Consider the following 16,595-nt stretch of genomic DNA (forward strand, 5'->3'; position numbering starts at 1 on the left):
AAGGATACACTAGACATACAGGAAATTTTTCATCACCCTCCTGCAGCCCAGGAGTAATGGAAGGTACTGATTGGCTAAGTTGTGGTATATGAATACAATGGAATACTATTGTGCTGTAAGAAACGATAAGCAGGAGGAGTTCAGAGAAACCTGGAGGGTCTTGCGTGGGCTGATGATGAGTGAGATGAACAGAACCAGAAGAACATTCTACACAGTATCATCAACATTGAGTGTTGGTCTACTGTGATGGACTATATTCTTCTCACCAATGCAATGGTACAGAAGAGTTCCAGGGAATTCATGATAGAAGAGGATCTCCAAATCCAGGAAAAAAAAAGGACTGTGGAGTATAGATGCTGAATGAACCATACTATTTCTTTTGTTTTGGGTGCTGATGTTTTTCTATTTTGAGGTTTTTCGTCATTGCTCTGATTTTTCTCTTATAACATGACTAATGCAGAAATATGTTTGATATTATTATGTATATATGTATAACCTATATCAGATTACCTGCTGTCTAGGGGAGGGGGAGGGAGGGGAGGGAGAAAAATCTTAAATTAGAAAGCTTGTATAAACAAAAGTTGAGAACTATCTTTACATGTAACGGGAAAAAATACTTTATTAATTAAAAAAAAAAAGAACAGTGCCTGACACATAGCAGTTGTTTAATGAGTATGTATGTAACGACGTATGTACACGTTCCGTTCGTCTCTCCTAATACAACATAATAAGCTCTTTGAGAACATAAACAGGAACTGTGTTTCTTCTCCAGCGCTTGGCGCAGTTCCTGGCACAAAGAAGTGCTTAATAAATGCTTGTTATCTCCTCCTACCCGCTCCCCTTCCCCAATCCCACTCCCACCGCCTACCTCCCTTTGCAATTCTGACTCAAGACCCAATTCTGACGTAGCAGCAGCTCTTTGTGACATTAAGCCAGCCTTTCCTACAGTGAAGGGCTGAGTGGGATGGTGAAGTCCCAAACCAGCCGCCCCGCGTTAGCGGGAGCAAGAAGCACCATGACGGAGCCAGCTGATCCCGATGGCGAAGGCGTTTCGAAAGAGTTAGTCCTTGAATCGTCGGAAAAGGCTTCGGAAAAGGCTTCGGAAAAGGCTCTGGACACGCACGTGAAGCATCGCCGGCGGTCGGTGCTCCAAGTCTCCCAACTCCTGCTGCGGGCCATTGCCGCCCACAAAGGACTGACTCTCACAGTGCTCAAGAAGGAGTTTGGCAACGCCGGCTACCAGGTGCACAGGAAATGCAGCCATCATTCCACCGAGGCGCTCAAGCCGGCGTCGGGGAAAGGCACCATGCTCCGGGTGAGCGGCCCCAAAGCCGAAGGCTACTTCAGAGTCTGGAAGAGTCTGAAGCCGATCAAGAAACGGACAAAGAAACCGTCTGCGAAGATCGAGGAGGTGCACCAGAAGCGCTTCCAGACCCTGTTCTCTCGCCGGGACAGGAAGCCTCCTAAGGAGGCTTCCCAACCCACCGCAGGGGACTCGTTCAAACCCGAGACTCCCGCGGTGCCCGAGACTCCCGGGACTCGCGAGACTCCTCATACATCTAAGGAGAAAATCTACGTGGAGCAAGTGAATGAAAACCCTGCGGATATGGAGGACGTTGCTCTGAGCTTATTCCCGGCATACTCCGCGAGCCCGAAAGCGTCTAAGAAAACGAGGGAAGAGATGGGGCACAAGGCGAAGCAGCAGAAGATAAAAAAGATGAAGATGAAGGCGAAATCGAAAAGCCGGAAGGGGTCGGCGGAAGGGTCAAAAAGGCCAAAGACAAAGAAAGAGAAGAAAATGCGGATTAAGGAGAACAAAAGAGCGAGGGCGAACGAAGACAAGAAAATGAAGTCGAAGGAAAAGACAAAGGAGGCGAGGGAGAAGAAAGTGGAGCCCCAGCAGCGAATGAAGCTTAAGCAAACCCGCCAGACCCAGAGCTATTGCCAGAGATACAGTCCAAACGGAAAGCCCGCATCAGCCAGGTCGAGCAAGATTCAAAGAGGCTATATAAAGGCCCTTGATCTGCGAGCGAGGCGCCCCTACAAAGTTTCCTCCCGAAAGGATTCTGCAGGAAACGAAAACGCACAAAGGATCGGTGGCCATCCTTAGTGCATGCAGAGGAATCTAGAGCTCTTGAACTGGGCTCTCGTTCCCACTCAGAGCTGCTGGGGGAACAATCTGTGCGCTCACTGAGTGAAATGGACGGGAAGTATTTACTATACCTTTTCCCGTGGTTTTTGTGTCTTTTTCTTTTTTTTTTCCTTTTATGCTCGGGGAATGGGATGCAGGGAAGGGAAAAGAAAAGTGAGGTAGGGCTTGGGGTGTGGGGGAGGGGTAGGTGAGCATCTCGTGACCATCTAGGGTCTGCTTTCCTTATTATAAATCTGAATAAAAAAAAAAAGTCAAGAAGAGTGAGGGGTGGGGCAGCTAGATGGCGCAGTGGATAGAGCACCGGCCCTGGAATCAGGAGTACCTGAGTTCAAATCCGGCCTCAGACACTTAACACTTAACTAGCTGTGTGACCCTGGGCAAGTCACTTAACCCCAATTGCCTCACTAAAAAAAAAAAAAGAAGAGTGAGGGGAAAGGAGGAATAATACCTTTTTAAAGTGGGGAGAGGTGTTTTTTTGTTTTGTTTAATGAAGGAAAGGAAGGAAGTATTGATTCACTGTGACAGGTGAACTTAGGGATGGAGGTCAAGTCAGTTTAACACACTCTTGGCTTGCCTTTGAAACACACTGGCTGCCTTTACCAGTGGACAAACAATCAGACATAACCTCATTCATTGTGTACATTGCAAAAAACTGGACAGTTCTCTCACACATATAGAAATTCCACTTATGGCATGCACTCTCTCTTTTCTTTTTCTTTTTTTTTTTTTGTTTTGTTTTGTTTTTGGCAGGGCAATGGGGGTTAAGTGACAGCTAGTAAGTGTCAAGTGTCTGAGGCTGGATTTGAACTCAGGTACTCCTTAATCCAGGGCCAGTGCTTTAACCACTGCGCCATCTAGCTGCCCCCATTATGGCATGCACTCTCACAAAACATCCCTCCTTCAAAAGTGGTTGGGAATACAAAGTCGGCCATATTTTAAAATACAAGATTACTGGAGTCTTCATTACCTTTCAATATTTAACATATGGCAATGAGAATTGCCCTTAGTATGCAAATAAGTATACTGTAGATTCCCAAATGAGAATATTATACCGGTGGATTTGATAACCTGACTGCAGAGTAGAGAAGTCTGCTGTTAGGGAGGAGTTGGAGTTATGAAGCCATAAAGATAGATAGTTCATTCAACGAACTATTAAGCCCTAAATTATGTGTAGTGATGCACTGTGCTCTGGAGGTGGGATGCAAAGAAGAATAAATTTTCAGTATGTTTTCATTTAGAGGGTAGCCTGAGAATAGTGCTTATGTCACAGACAGAGGAGGGTCACAGAAACCAAGATTCCAATGACAGAAACCAGGGAGACCTCAGTTGAGCTGGTGAGGAAAGTGACCATATAGGGATTTAGAGATATAATAGGATAGGGAAGAGTGGGAATTTTGTATTATGGGAGTAAAGTCCAACTGGGGGTTCAGAGTATCTAGCACTTAACTGCACCTTGATGGTTTTGCAGAAGTCCCAGACCTGAGTGTTATGGGTTTGTAAAATTATTTTTTAAACACTTAATGAAAATTCATACACACTCCTGGAGGTCTGATTTACAAAACTCATGGGAAATGAATTTACAATATTACAATACTAACTTGTAACAAAAACCCCAGGTTTTTTGGTGAAGGGGAAGGATAGTGGGTTTTATTTTGTTTTGTTTTGTTTGTGAGGCAATTGGGGTTAAGTGACTTTGCCCAGGGTCACACAGCTAGTAAGTGTCAAATGTCTGAGGCCACATTTGAAGTCAGGTCCTCCCTGACTCCAGGGCTGGTGCTCTATCCACTGCACCACCTAGCTGCCCCAAGGATAGTTATTTGAAAAACTGTACATTCCAAAATAGGAAGAGAGGACTTTGAATGGGGCTGTAGTGGAAGATTGGTCAAAGGATGAGATATGTAAAAGAAATATACATGTGGTATAATCTTAGTCCTTGTCCATATTTAGAGAAAAAAGGCAGGACAATAATAGCAGGAGTGACAAAGGGAGCAAAGAAAAATATGCTGGCAAACCTTCAGGAAGCTGAATTTCTCAAATTGGAGGATGTCTAAAGAGGATTGTGAACTGAGAGTGAAAACAAGAAAGTAATCAAAAAGAGTGATTCCATCACAGCTAATCTGGGTCAAATGAAAACAATATTCAGATCATTAGGCAAATTTCCTAACACTTTAAGAGCTCCTTCAGCTACCCCTAAGTTGAAGGGAGGGGGGTGAAGATCACTAGAGACTCTAGGAAGTTCAGACTTAATAGCAGTGTGCTATCTGTGAAGGAAGGCATTACAAAGGACCTAACTAAGGTGCTTAGCAGCCTGGCATTACAGGAATGAACCCGGTATCCTCCTTTCCTCACAGCTCTAGGTTTTTCTCCCTAGCTCCTCCCACCCAAATTCTCTTCCATAAGTGTTCCTCTATCTCTCCCCAGGCCAAGTCACAGTGCTTTTCTCTTGGCCTCTCTCACTGGCCTCAGTTGTGAGCTCTGCATAACCCTCTGTAACCCACCCTCTCCCCTAAATGTTATGAAGGCTATTGAATGTTAGGCAGTGTGCTTTGCCCTTGTAGACCTAGTCCCAATTATCACAGAATCTAGGAGAAGCAGCTTAACTGTACAAAAGCTCGATTTTTAAACACTATAGCTGCCTCGATCACAAGAGCAGGAGGTGTTTACTTTTTCATGTATCTTAAACAGGAGGCTCACATTCCTCTGGTTTACGCTAAATTGCTGACAAGGTACATACAGGAAAGTTCTAGGGGAATAAGTACCTCTCCAGTGGCTCGGGAATTTGCAGGGATGAACACCTTTTTAGTGGCTCACCCCATCTCTGATAGGGTTTAGGGCTGTTGGTGGATCTGTTAAAGTTCTGTTTCTGACATCATCTGGCTCTGTGACCCTGGGCAAGCTAGATGGCAAGGGAGAGAGGGAGAGAGAGAAACAGAGAGAGACGGAGGAGGAGGAAGATCCATCCTAAGCAAGCAATTTAACTTCTCTCAATCTCAGTTTCCTTCTGCAAAAGGATAATAGCACCTACCTCCCAGGGTTATTGTGAGATTAAGTAAAATAACAGCTTTTTTTTTTGTGAGGTAATTGGGGTTAAGTGACTTGCCCAGGGTCACACAGCCAGTAAGTGTTAAGTGTCTGTGGCCGGATTTGAACTCAGGTATTCCTGACTCCAGGGCCAGTGCTCTATCCCTGCACCACTTAGCTGCCCCCGTAAAATAACATCTTGAAGAGTTCTGCAAAGTGAGGGGTTTGGAGCAGACAGCTTCTATCAACCCTTTGAACTCAAAAATCTCTGATACTATGACTAGAAGTGCCACATGTAGCAATCAATACTGTGTACAAACTTGCTCTGAGACGTATTTGTGAGGATGGGTTGGTTGGATTAACGGTGGTATGTCAAAGTTTTTTTTTTTTTACAAAACCTAGTGGAACAAAGGGAAAGAGTATAAATAAGTAGACTGGAAAGAAGCCCCAGAGAAAATTGAGTGGCACAATCTGTAGAACCATCTGTTACTGTATTTGTTTCTGGAGCACTATGCAGCCATAAGACTAAGAGGAGCGAGAAGACACCTGTATATGGGGTGTGGAAAACTATTTTAGCCGCTGTATCCCAAATAGTGTAGAATATGTATGAAGTTAAATGCCCTGGAATTTAAGTGGAGGCAATGGGATGGTTGTGTTCAGATGAGAAAATAAGTGGATGGGTGGGTGGGTGTTAAAATGGCTTCTTGGAGAATGGAGAAAATCTTCATATTTGAATAGATTTGGAGAAGAGGTAGGAAAGAGAAAATAATTTCAAGAGGGATACAGCTAACCTTTCCTACTTCACAAGATCATGAGGATTATTACATGTACACTTCGAAAAGCACTTTGAAAATTGTAGAGTCCTTTACAAATATAAGGTATAAAGTCCATGAATGGGCTCAAGCAGATGAGAAGAGTAGAACTAGAAGTCCCAGAGGAGAAGGAATAGCTTTTGGAGGGAGGAGGCTGAAGAAGTGAATGGGGAAATAGAAGCACTGGAAGAAGAGTAGAAAAGATAGGGAGGACACAGTGAAATAGTGGAAAGATGAACTCAAGGATCCTTCTGTACCCAAATGGAGAAACAGAGGTACAGTGAAAAGTGTGGTGGATTCCCATGGAGAAGCTAGACACAAATTTCAACTTTGCCACTACACGTGTGACCTCCAGCAAATCCTTTAATCTGGGTGTCTGCTTCTTTTTAAAAAAAAAAAAGGAAAAAGAAAAGCTTTTAAAAAATTATAAATTTGGGGGCAGCTAGGTGGCGCAGTGGATGGAGCACTGACCCTGCAGTCAGGAGTACCTGAGTTCAAATCGGGCCTCAGACACTTGACACTTACTAGCTGTGTGACTCTGGGCAAGTCACTTAACCCCAATTGCCTCATTAAAAAAAAAATTATAAATTTAACAAACACCAACATTTCAATGCACAAATAACAAAAGAGGACTACATATAAAACCATGAACTTCTGTTATATACAGAAGCTTTAAAATGTTATAGACATTTTTTTCATACAAAAGTCTGTCTGCTTGTGCAGAGGATGAGCACTATTCATATAGGAATTCAATTGGACAAAATGCTCTGCCACTTAAAAGGTGTTTTTTTTAAAAATTGGCATTGAAAGTTAACAAATTTGCCAATATATTTCAGAAATTCAAATTATAGCTGAAAACTAAAAAGTTAAACATTTTAAAGTACTACAGAAGGCATATTGCAGAAACTCTTTAAATTAAGCTTTAAACTTTATTACCTGATTGGTAATAAGTTTTAAATACATGGAATTGCATATGTTCTTATCTATTTCCAAAATCTTATATTGTAAAATTTGAGAAACCATTATATCAGAAAAGCCATTAAGGGGCAGTTAGGTGGCACAGTGGATAAAGCACCAGCCCTGGATTCAGGAGTACCTGAGTTCAAATCTGGCCTCAGACACTTGACACTTACCAGCTGTGTGACCCTGGGCAAGTCACTTAACCCCATTGCCCCGCAAAAAAAACCAAAAGCCATTAGAAAAGTAACCTCCCTTTATATCTGGATACTGTTATAAGAACTCTTCAAAGGATGTGGCAAAAATAATTTGAAAACTGCTAAATATTTAATTAGTTATATTTTGTTTTAAATTAGTAAATAATAGTCATGACTTGCTGCTGGGAGAAAAGAGTATCAAAATACTCTTAAGAGATCCTTGTTGGGATAGCTAGGTGGTGTAAGTGGATAGGGCACCAGCCCTGGAATCAGGAGGACCGTAGTTCAATTATGGCCTCAGACAATTACTAGCTGTGTGACCCTGGATAAATTACTTAACCCCCATTGCCAGAGAGAGAGAGAGAGAGAGAAAGATCCTTGTCTTTCAGGTTCTCTAGGACTTCCTAGATGTTAACTAACCTTTCTGACAGTGTGTTGTGAAACTGTAATATCAGAGTTTGAAGAGCTAGGATCTCTCCCAGCCAAAGTAAAAAAATAAATAAATGAATTATAAATTAACATTAAAGAGTGAGTTTCATTTAATATCACTTGGAAAATCTTGAAATTGTATCTGTTAATAATTAGCATGTGGTGAGGTTACATTTTTGAACCAACTATTCACTGTATGTTCACTGTATACAAATAAAAGTAAAAAATGTAATTTTTCTTATATGAAAGATCAATACAATTTCCTGATACTTATTAAGACATGAGAAAAATAATAGTAACTTAACCCTAAGATGTAATTAGTGAAATTTTGCTATTTGAGGAAAATTCCTTGGGGACTCTAATCTTCTGTTCTTGTAAGTTTTGATTTCAGGTATATGTCTGACTTCTCATAAGGCCACTAGTGAGTCCATCATTCAAGGGAAATGCCATGGATTTTAAGTGGGTGTCTGTCCCTAGAGATAAAGGGAGATGGGTGGGGGGCTAAGGTAAAACTCTCTTGACTCAGTATCCCATACAAGACATTTTCCCACCTAGGTATATCTGAGACTGACTGTGATACCCTGTGGCTCCTGATAAACCTTTCTTTGTGATTGGCTGTTGACTATGATTCATACCTTAAATCAAACAGAACTAAGTATTGATACTAAGTCCCTCCCTTTTTCCTCACATAGCAAATTCCATTGATAAGGGCAAGTATATCATGATGTTTTTTTCTTTGTAATAAACAGCAGATAAAACCTATTGGTGATTTTTGGTTGAATAATATGTTATTACTATAGGGAGGAATCATTTTAAATTGTCATTTAAATTGCAAGTAATAGAGACAATTCAATTCTTAACCTTGTTAACAATAGAGAAGACATTTCCCTGACCTTCTGTGGTCTTCTTAACCCACTATATAATGTACATTTTATAATTGGTAAGGTATTTGGCTTATAGGAAACTGTTACTACAACATCCTTTCATTATGTTAATACAATCATACTATCCTTCTAAGAAGGGAATGAACTGGAATAAGATTTAGATAAAGATAAAGATGAATGAGGCAAAATGAATAAAGTGCCAGGCCTGAAGTCAAGAAGACTTATCTTCCTCAATTTAAATCCAACCTGAGACACTTACTTGCTGTGTGACCCTGGGTAAGTCACTTAACCCTGTTTGCCTTAGTTCCTCATCTGTGAAATGAGCTGGAGAAGGAAATAGCAAAACACTTCAGTATCTTTGCCAAGAACCCCCAAATGGGATCACAAAGAGTCAGACATGACTGAAATTGACTGAACAACAAAAAGATGAATATCACAGAAACTTAAATAGTTATGAGTTACAAAAAAGGGAAGACTCATGGGAGGAGTAGAGGGCAATGCCCTCCCAAATGGGAGTATCATGGAAGGAGGAAGGGAGAGAAAAAGGACTAGTTCTCTCCCAAAAGGGAGGAGAAAGATAGAAAAAGGGAGGGGGAGCATGAGTAAGTAAGAATGCAAAAACAGCATTATTTTCCCTTGGGAACAGCTAGACCATGAAGATATGATAGTCAGCTTATATACAAGGGTCCCAGCTTCACAAACAGTTTATCAGTCTGGTGTAGATTGACTGGCACCTGTCTTGTAGCTGGTTCATATCTCAAGCTCACAATGAAAATAAGTCTTTAAAACCAGAAAATAGACCATCAACTGAAACCTATTCCCAAATGGGACCATGAGAAGTTGTTTCCAGGGACCACATGAATGCCTGAGGCATGAGAAACTCAACTTGAGATTAAATGGACATTGGGAGGGGGCACTTGATCATTGTATTACTTGGAGGGCATGTAAATTCTACTTTTCCCACATGCCATTTTCTCTATCAGGCTAATGTACCAAAGGGGACTGACCCCAGTAGATTTTGTCAGTACACTGACCATGATAGCAAAGCTCTCACATCTATACACTCCCAAGTCAGGGAATCTATTCCTGTCTAGCCATCCCAAAATGCAGGTAGAGAAGGCATAAGACACTCTGTCACCTTTTGTTGGGCCATTTGTCACAGTTGACAAACTTACTGCGGGCTGGCCTTGTATAAAATGTTGACCTCTTTAATCATTGCTTTCCATTACCCCATTATTAATTTAATTCCAATGTATGCTGAGCATGTCTGATAATATAAATTTGGTATATAGATGCTGATTCACTGGTGACATGACTCCATAGAATCAAAGGGAGAAATGTAAAATTGATTATTGATTACTGATTAATTATTAAGTTTTTAATCAATCACTTAAATGAAAGTCTATGGATCAGATTTGGATTTAATTGTATAGGCCTCCGCAGTAGAGTTTGTTATAGTTTTTAACTGATTTTAAGGGCTAAAAGTTGGTCCTATCTCATGAAGGAGATAAGGAGGATGAGTGGTAGATGAGTCAACCTGAGCAAGAGATGCTTTGCCCAGCATTGGGTCTCTAATATTGAATGGAACCTGGCACAGGATTCCATGTTTTCCCCATTGCTCTGGATTCTGGAGACACCCCCACTTCTTGTAAGTCAGCAAGCTCACCCTTCCCCTTTCTTATAGATCAATCACAGTCAGGTTAGTTTGCATCACTGAATTTTATGTAATTGCTACACTATATAAATAGCTACTCTGATTGTCAGGTGTGTCTCTGGTCACTGAGGGGACATTGATCTCTATTATTGGCAACTGCTACCCCTGCTAATGAATAGATTTTGCTTGGAACTTTGTGCCTCAGATTCTCTTTATTGCAGATTTTTATCATGACAGCATGTGCTTGGAGTAAGGAATACCCGAGCTCACGTCCTGTCTCAGATACTAGCTGTGTGACTTTAGGCAACTCATTTAGCCTCTTTATGTCTTATTCTTCCAAAAAATGAACGGGTTGAATGTGATGGCATCTAACATACCTTCAAGTTCTAAATCTGTGATAATGTGACATGAGACTGAGATGAAAAAGGTTAACTTTTTCCTTTGCCCTTTCACCACAGCAACCTATACACATGCCCCTCTGATCTGGTCTAAGATATCTTTTTCATCCTGCTCTGTCAGAATTCTGGGGCACATTTTTCTACATTGCCACTGTATTTTTGTTACATATCCTTTCTGCAGTTACCTACAGGACCAACATCCATTCTGTCCATAGGAGTAAATCTCCACATATTACTTTTCCTTTTTAAAAAGTGTTTTATTTTTTCCCAATTGCATGTGAAAAATCTTAATATTCTTTTTCTTTTTTTGTGTGTGTGAGGCAATTGTGGTTAAGTGACTTGCCCAGGGTCACACAGCTAGTAAGTGTTAAGTGTCTGAGGTCAGATTTGAACTCAGGTCCTCCTGAATCCAGGGCCATGCTCTATCCACTGTGGTACCTAGCTGCCCCTTAATATTCTTTCAAAAAATTTTTGAGTACCAAAAGGACTTTGAAGATAAAGTTAGAGAGGTAGAGGAAAAAATGGAAAGAGAAATGAGGGTGATGCAGGAAAGATAAGAAAAAAGTCAACAGTTTGAAAAGTCAAATTGGCCAAATCGAAAAGGAGGTACAAAAGCTCTCTGATGAAAATAATTGCCTAAGAATGAGGATTGAACAAATGGAAACCAGTGACTTTATGAGAAGCCACAATAAAGCAAATCCAAATGAATAAAAAATAGAGGGCAATGTGAAGTATATTTTGGGAAAAACTGCTGACCTGGAAAATAGGTCCAGGAGAGATCATTTGAAAATGATTGGTCTACCTGAAAACCATGATCAAGGAAAGAGCTTAGACACCATCTTCCAAGATATTCTCAGGAAAATTGCCCTGAAATTCTAGAAGAAGCTAAAATAGAAATTGAAAGAATCCAGTGATCACCTCCAGAAAGAGATCCCAAAAGGAAAACTCCTAGGAATATAATAGCCAAATTCCAGAGCTCTCAGGTCAAGGAGAAAATGGGACTTTAATGAAAAAGAAGACTTTCAGATATTTGTGATGGAAAGACCTGAACTGAATGGCAAATTTGACTTTCAAATACAAGACACTAGAGAACCATAAAAAATTGGAGCTGGGGGACATAACCTGGGGTCATACAGTGGATGACTGTTTTGTGTCTGAGGCCAGGTTTTGGCTGGGATTCCCCTGGGTCCAGGGGTGATGCTTTGTCCACTGTGTCACCTAGCTAGGTGATGACATCTTTTTATTTATTTTATTTTATTTTTTGCGGGGCAATGGGGGTTAAGTGACTTGCCCAGGGTCACACAGCTAGTAAGTGTCAAGTGTCTGAGGCCGGATTTGAACTCAGGTACTCCTGAATCCAGGAGCCACTTTATCCACTGAGCCACCTAGCTGCCAACTGGCCCTTGTCTTTTTAATCTCTTGGTAAAGTTTGTCTCAAGAAAACTCGAGGCTTTCAACCTCAACCCCAGGTGATGCCATCTTTAGGGTTAAATTGAGAGGTGAAGGGAATGCACTGGGGGAGGGGGAAGGCCAGAGGTGAAATCCTACATGAAAGAAACAGGAAAAGGTTTAGGGAGTGGGAGAAGAGATGGGAGAGGAGCAGGGCAGTAAATGAATTTTACACTCTTCAGAAAAGGCTCAAAGACCTTAAACTCATCAGAGCTGCCTCAAGGAGGGACTAACACACACACTCAACTGGGTGAAGTAATCTATTTAATCTGGGCAGTAAATGAGCCTAACACTCATCAGAATTGGCTCAAAAACCTCAATCTCATTAGAATTGGCTCAAGGAGGGAATAATGTACTTACTCAATTGAGTGGAGTAATCTCTGTAACCTTGCTGGAAAATAGGAGGGGAAGGGGATAAAGAGAGAGGCAAAAGAAGTAAAGGCAGAGTGGGGGAGGGGACAAACAGAAGCAAATCCCTTTTAAAGAGTGATAGGATGAAAGAAGATAGATAATAGAATAAATATCATGGGGAAAGGAATAGGATGGAAGGGAAATAGTTAACAATAGTAATCATGAAAAAGGGAAAAGGGGGAAAAATTGTATGAAAAAAATTTATAGCAACTCTTGGTGGAGGCTAAAGAGTTGAGAATCAAGGGAATGTCCATCAAATGAGTAATGATGGAAAAAGTTGTGGTATATGATTGTAGTGGAATGGTCTTGTTCTACAGGAAATGACAAACAGGATGATCCCCGAAAAACCTGGAAAGACTAATGAACATCGATGTATAGTGAAGTGAGCAGAGCTAGGAGGACATTGTGCATAGTGATAGCAGTATTGTTCAATGAGCAATTGTGAATGACTTAACTACTCTCAGCAATGCAATTATCCAAGACAATCCCAAGGAACTAATGAGGAAGCTTACTATGCACTCCCATAGAAAGAACTGATAAAAAGAACACTTGTGGATTGTACATATATAACCTGGTTGGGATCTTGTGGAGGGGGGAGGAAAGGGAGGGAGGGAGGGAGAAAAATTTAGAACTCTAAATCTTATGAAAATGAATGTTGAAAACTACCCTTACATGTAACTGGAAAAAATAAAATAAATGTTTGTTGCTAAAAAAAAAAAGTGTATGAGGCTGGATTTGAACTCAGGACCGGGGCGGCTAGGTGGTGCAGTGGCTAAAGCACCGGCCCTGGAGTCAGGAGTACCTGAGTTCAAATCCGGCCTCAGACACTTAACACTTACTAGCTGTGTGACCCTGGGCAAGTCACTTAACCCCAATTGCCTCAATTAAAAAAAAAAAATGAACTCAGGACCTCCTGAATCCAGGGCTGGTGCTTTAGCCACTGCACCACCTCCAACAATATTATTTTTAAAGCATTACTGATTTTAGGTAATGTCCCAGGTCTATCATGTGAGAATATGAGCATGCAAATTTACAGAAATGTGGACAAAGTTCTCTTCACCTACCAGGTAGCATTTATATAAAGATTTAAAGATAAGACAGTTCAGTCTACATTGCTAAAATATTTTAAATAACAATATTTTCAACACATCATCAGTATAGGCTTAAGTTTAAGTACAATATTCAATGAGAGGAATAATGTGTGCTCCTCAGTAGGCAGGATACATTATTCAAATCCTGGGGGCTTCTTCCACCCCCTACGTCCGCCCCAACCCCAACTCCACCATTCCTTCCTTTTCCTGCTGAGTTAACAGTTAACCAGTAGAGGATGTTCCCCTCAGATAATAACAGACTACATTATTCAAGCCCTAGAGACTTATCCCACCCTCCCCCAAATTTTCCTTCCTTTCCCTGCTGATTTAGCAGAGAGGTTTTCTGAAGTTCGATAACAAAGAATTGTAAAATCTCAGGGTCTGGTTGTCCCAGGGGGTGGGGGCAGCAGTGGTGCCACATCTGGGGTTGGTCTACATGTTTAGAAGTGTTGTAAAGAATGTGAATCCAGATTGGGGAGGGACTTTGCTTAGATCTAGGATAAAAAGGGAAGTTTGCTGTGGCAAAGTGCACCACTCTTCCAGAGCACCTGCCCTTTCTTGCAAGATTGTAATAAAATAGCCTTCCTTCTTTGTGCCAGACCAGGAGTCATGCCTCAGTTTATTTGTTTCTTACATTCAGTGTTTTTAAATGTTTTAAATTTTGCTGTCTATAACCATTATTATTGGTGGTAACAGTTGGCAGCTCAGTGGATAGTTCTGCCCCTGAGTTCAAATATGGCCTTAGACATTTACTAACTGTGTGATCCTGAGCAAGTCACTTAATCCCTGTTTGCCTCAATTTCTTCATCTGTAAAATGGGGATAATAATAACACACTTCACAGGATTGTTATGAGGATAAAATTAGATATTTGTAATCCAGGTTTGGAAAAGTGCCTGGTATGTAGTAGGCACTATATAAATGCTTATTCCTTTCCCTATTACTTTATTTTTGTTTTTTGGGTTTTTTTGGCAGGGCAATGGGGCTTAAGTGACTTGCCCAAGGTCACACAGCTAGTGTCAAGTGTCTGAGGCCGGATTTGAACTCAGGAACTCCTGAATCCAGGGCCAGTGCTTTATCCACTGCACCACCTAGCCACCCCTCCCTATTACTTTGTAATGAACTTGAATCAAAAATACGTTTATTATCCTTTGCCATTATATTATGTTAATAAGCAGATAAATACTTAGAATCTTTTCTTCATGTTGGGTTCCAATGAGCATATTATATGTACAAGTTCAAATTAGTGCTACCACTTCACAAGATTCATTGTGCAGAACCATCAGAGACTAAGCCCAGTGGAGCAGGGTGATATCACTAGAAGCTATCTGCCACACTATGGTGTTAGAAGTATGAATTTCTCATCCATCCCATGTGCTTTGGCCATATTTGTTCCTTAGGTGTTTGCCCCTCCATGATACATCATGCTATATTTGTTCCCTATATCTGTGTCTTTCTACATGTATGATTTGTGTGACCATTCTTCTCACAGATATGTATATTTGTGGGAGAGTAAACCCCAGGTTAATGAGAGATGTTTTGTTACATTTATTGGTTCAGTTTCATTGTATGATTTGAATTAAATGTTTCCTTTCTCTAAACTTTAAAAATATGGTTTTGGGGGGACTTAGACCTATAGAGTACATGGAATAAGCCATTTTCTGCAGAACTCACCCTGTAAGTTCAATCAGTACCACCAGATTTTACAATTAAGTGCATAAGAGGCAAAACACTTTGTGAGTTCTGAGCTGAGGGTAATGTTATGGAGAGGAGGGAGTTCATATCCCAAGTTGGATTTTAAGGTCCTTAAGGCAAGGAGTGTGACATATTTTTTCTTTTTCCTTTTTTTTTTTTTTTGTGAGGCAATTGAGGTTAAGTGATTTGCCCAGGGTCACACAGCCAGTAAGTGTTAAGTGTCTGAGGCTGGATTTGAACTCAGGTCCTCCTGAATCCAGGGCCAGTGCTCTAGCCACTGCGCCATCTAGCTGCCCCCCATACTTTTTTTAAAGGTCACTTGGCAACTAGCTCAGTGCCTTGTACCCCAGTAAGCTTTCAATAAATATTTGATTGAGGCCCCCACTTAAGCATACTCTAAACCCAAAGCTTAAAATGCAATGCAAGTGGCTGATAACAGGAGCCCAATTGGCCTCCAAGGCTATAATATCATCTTGTATTCAGGCAAGATTTTCTCTCCCTCAGAGGTCACCAAGGTTGGTCATGCCCTTGAAGGTTGCAATTCTCCCTTTTCTCCCCTCCATTTGCTCTAAGGAATTCATAGTGGGGTTTTTGAAAAATATATTTTGATAGCTCCATTTCAATATAATTTGTTTCTAACCTTATGTATTTTATAAAGTTAAAAATATTATTCTGAGGGGTCCATATATTTTTCCAGACTTCCAAAAGATTCCATGCCCCAAAAGGGTTAAGAATACCAGGAGTAGCTTATCCTAAGTTACTAATAGAAGTACACATAGAACGGCTGTGTGTGTATGTGTATGTGTATGTGTACATATTTGTGTCAAATGGTAGCCATCTCTAGGGTAAGAGGGGAGAGAAGAAAAGAAAAAAAAGGAAAAATAAAGTTATATGGTAACTTTATTATATATACATACATACATACATATAAGGAATAGCAAGTTATACATAATAGATTTGCAGTTTCATGTGCAATCATTTTTTCTATTCTACAACATTATGGAAATGCTTGTTTTATTTTTTAAGTTTAGAAAAAATTTTAAATAAAGGAAAAAAGAATGCCTGTCTTGAGAAAAAAAAGCATATTTTTTGTCTTGTGGTCCAAACCTTAGGAGGTTTTTGCGGAGTCCTGATGATGACTCATATCTGACATGGTAATCCTTAAGTTCTTCAGTTTCCAACTAGCAGTCCCCAAGAGGAAATGAAGCTCCTTTCTAGTGGAAATAATAACAGCTAATTACTAATATTTATATACTTGTAGCACCCAGATGGTTTGCAAAGCATTTGACACATATTATCTCATTCGAAAGAAAGAAGCAGCAGAACCATATTCAGGATGCTCAGCTATGCTTAGAACTTCCTCCCTGGAGGCGAAAAGTCTGGCCACATTCACAAAGGGAGTTCTCCAGCTCTTCTCTCCTATGGTACCACTTCCCTAGAGATTAA

The 16,595-nt window shown here is 40.7% G+C and overlaps 1 protein-coding gene across 1 annotated transcript; it reads left to right on the forward strand.

Annotated features, from left to right (window-relative positions):
• The first annotated feature begins 1,015 nt into the window (after positions 1 to 1,015).
• Positions 1,016 to 2,271, forward strand: LOC122729385 (testis-specific H1 histone). Its single transcript, XM_043968239.1, has one exon. It carries the CDS (start codon positions 1,016 to 1,018, stop codon positions 2,108 to 2,110), a length of 1,095 nt encoding a protein of 364 aa, XP_043824174.1. The 3' UTR covers positions 2,111 to 2,271.
• Positions 2,272 to 16,595: the final 14,324 nt, after the last annotated feature.

This window comes from Dromiciops gliroides, chromosome 5, assembly GCF_019393635.1.
Source record: "Dromiciops gliroides isolate mDroGli1 chromosome 5, mDroGli1.pri, whole genome shotgun sequence".
NCBI lineage: Eukaryota > Metazoa > Chordata > Mammalia > Microbiotheria > Microbiotheriidae > Dromiciops > Dromiciops gliroides.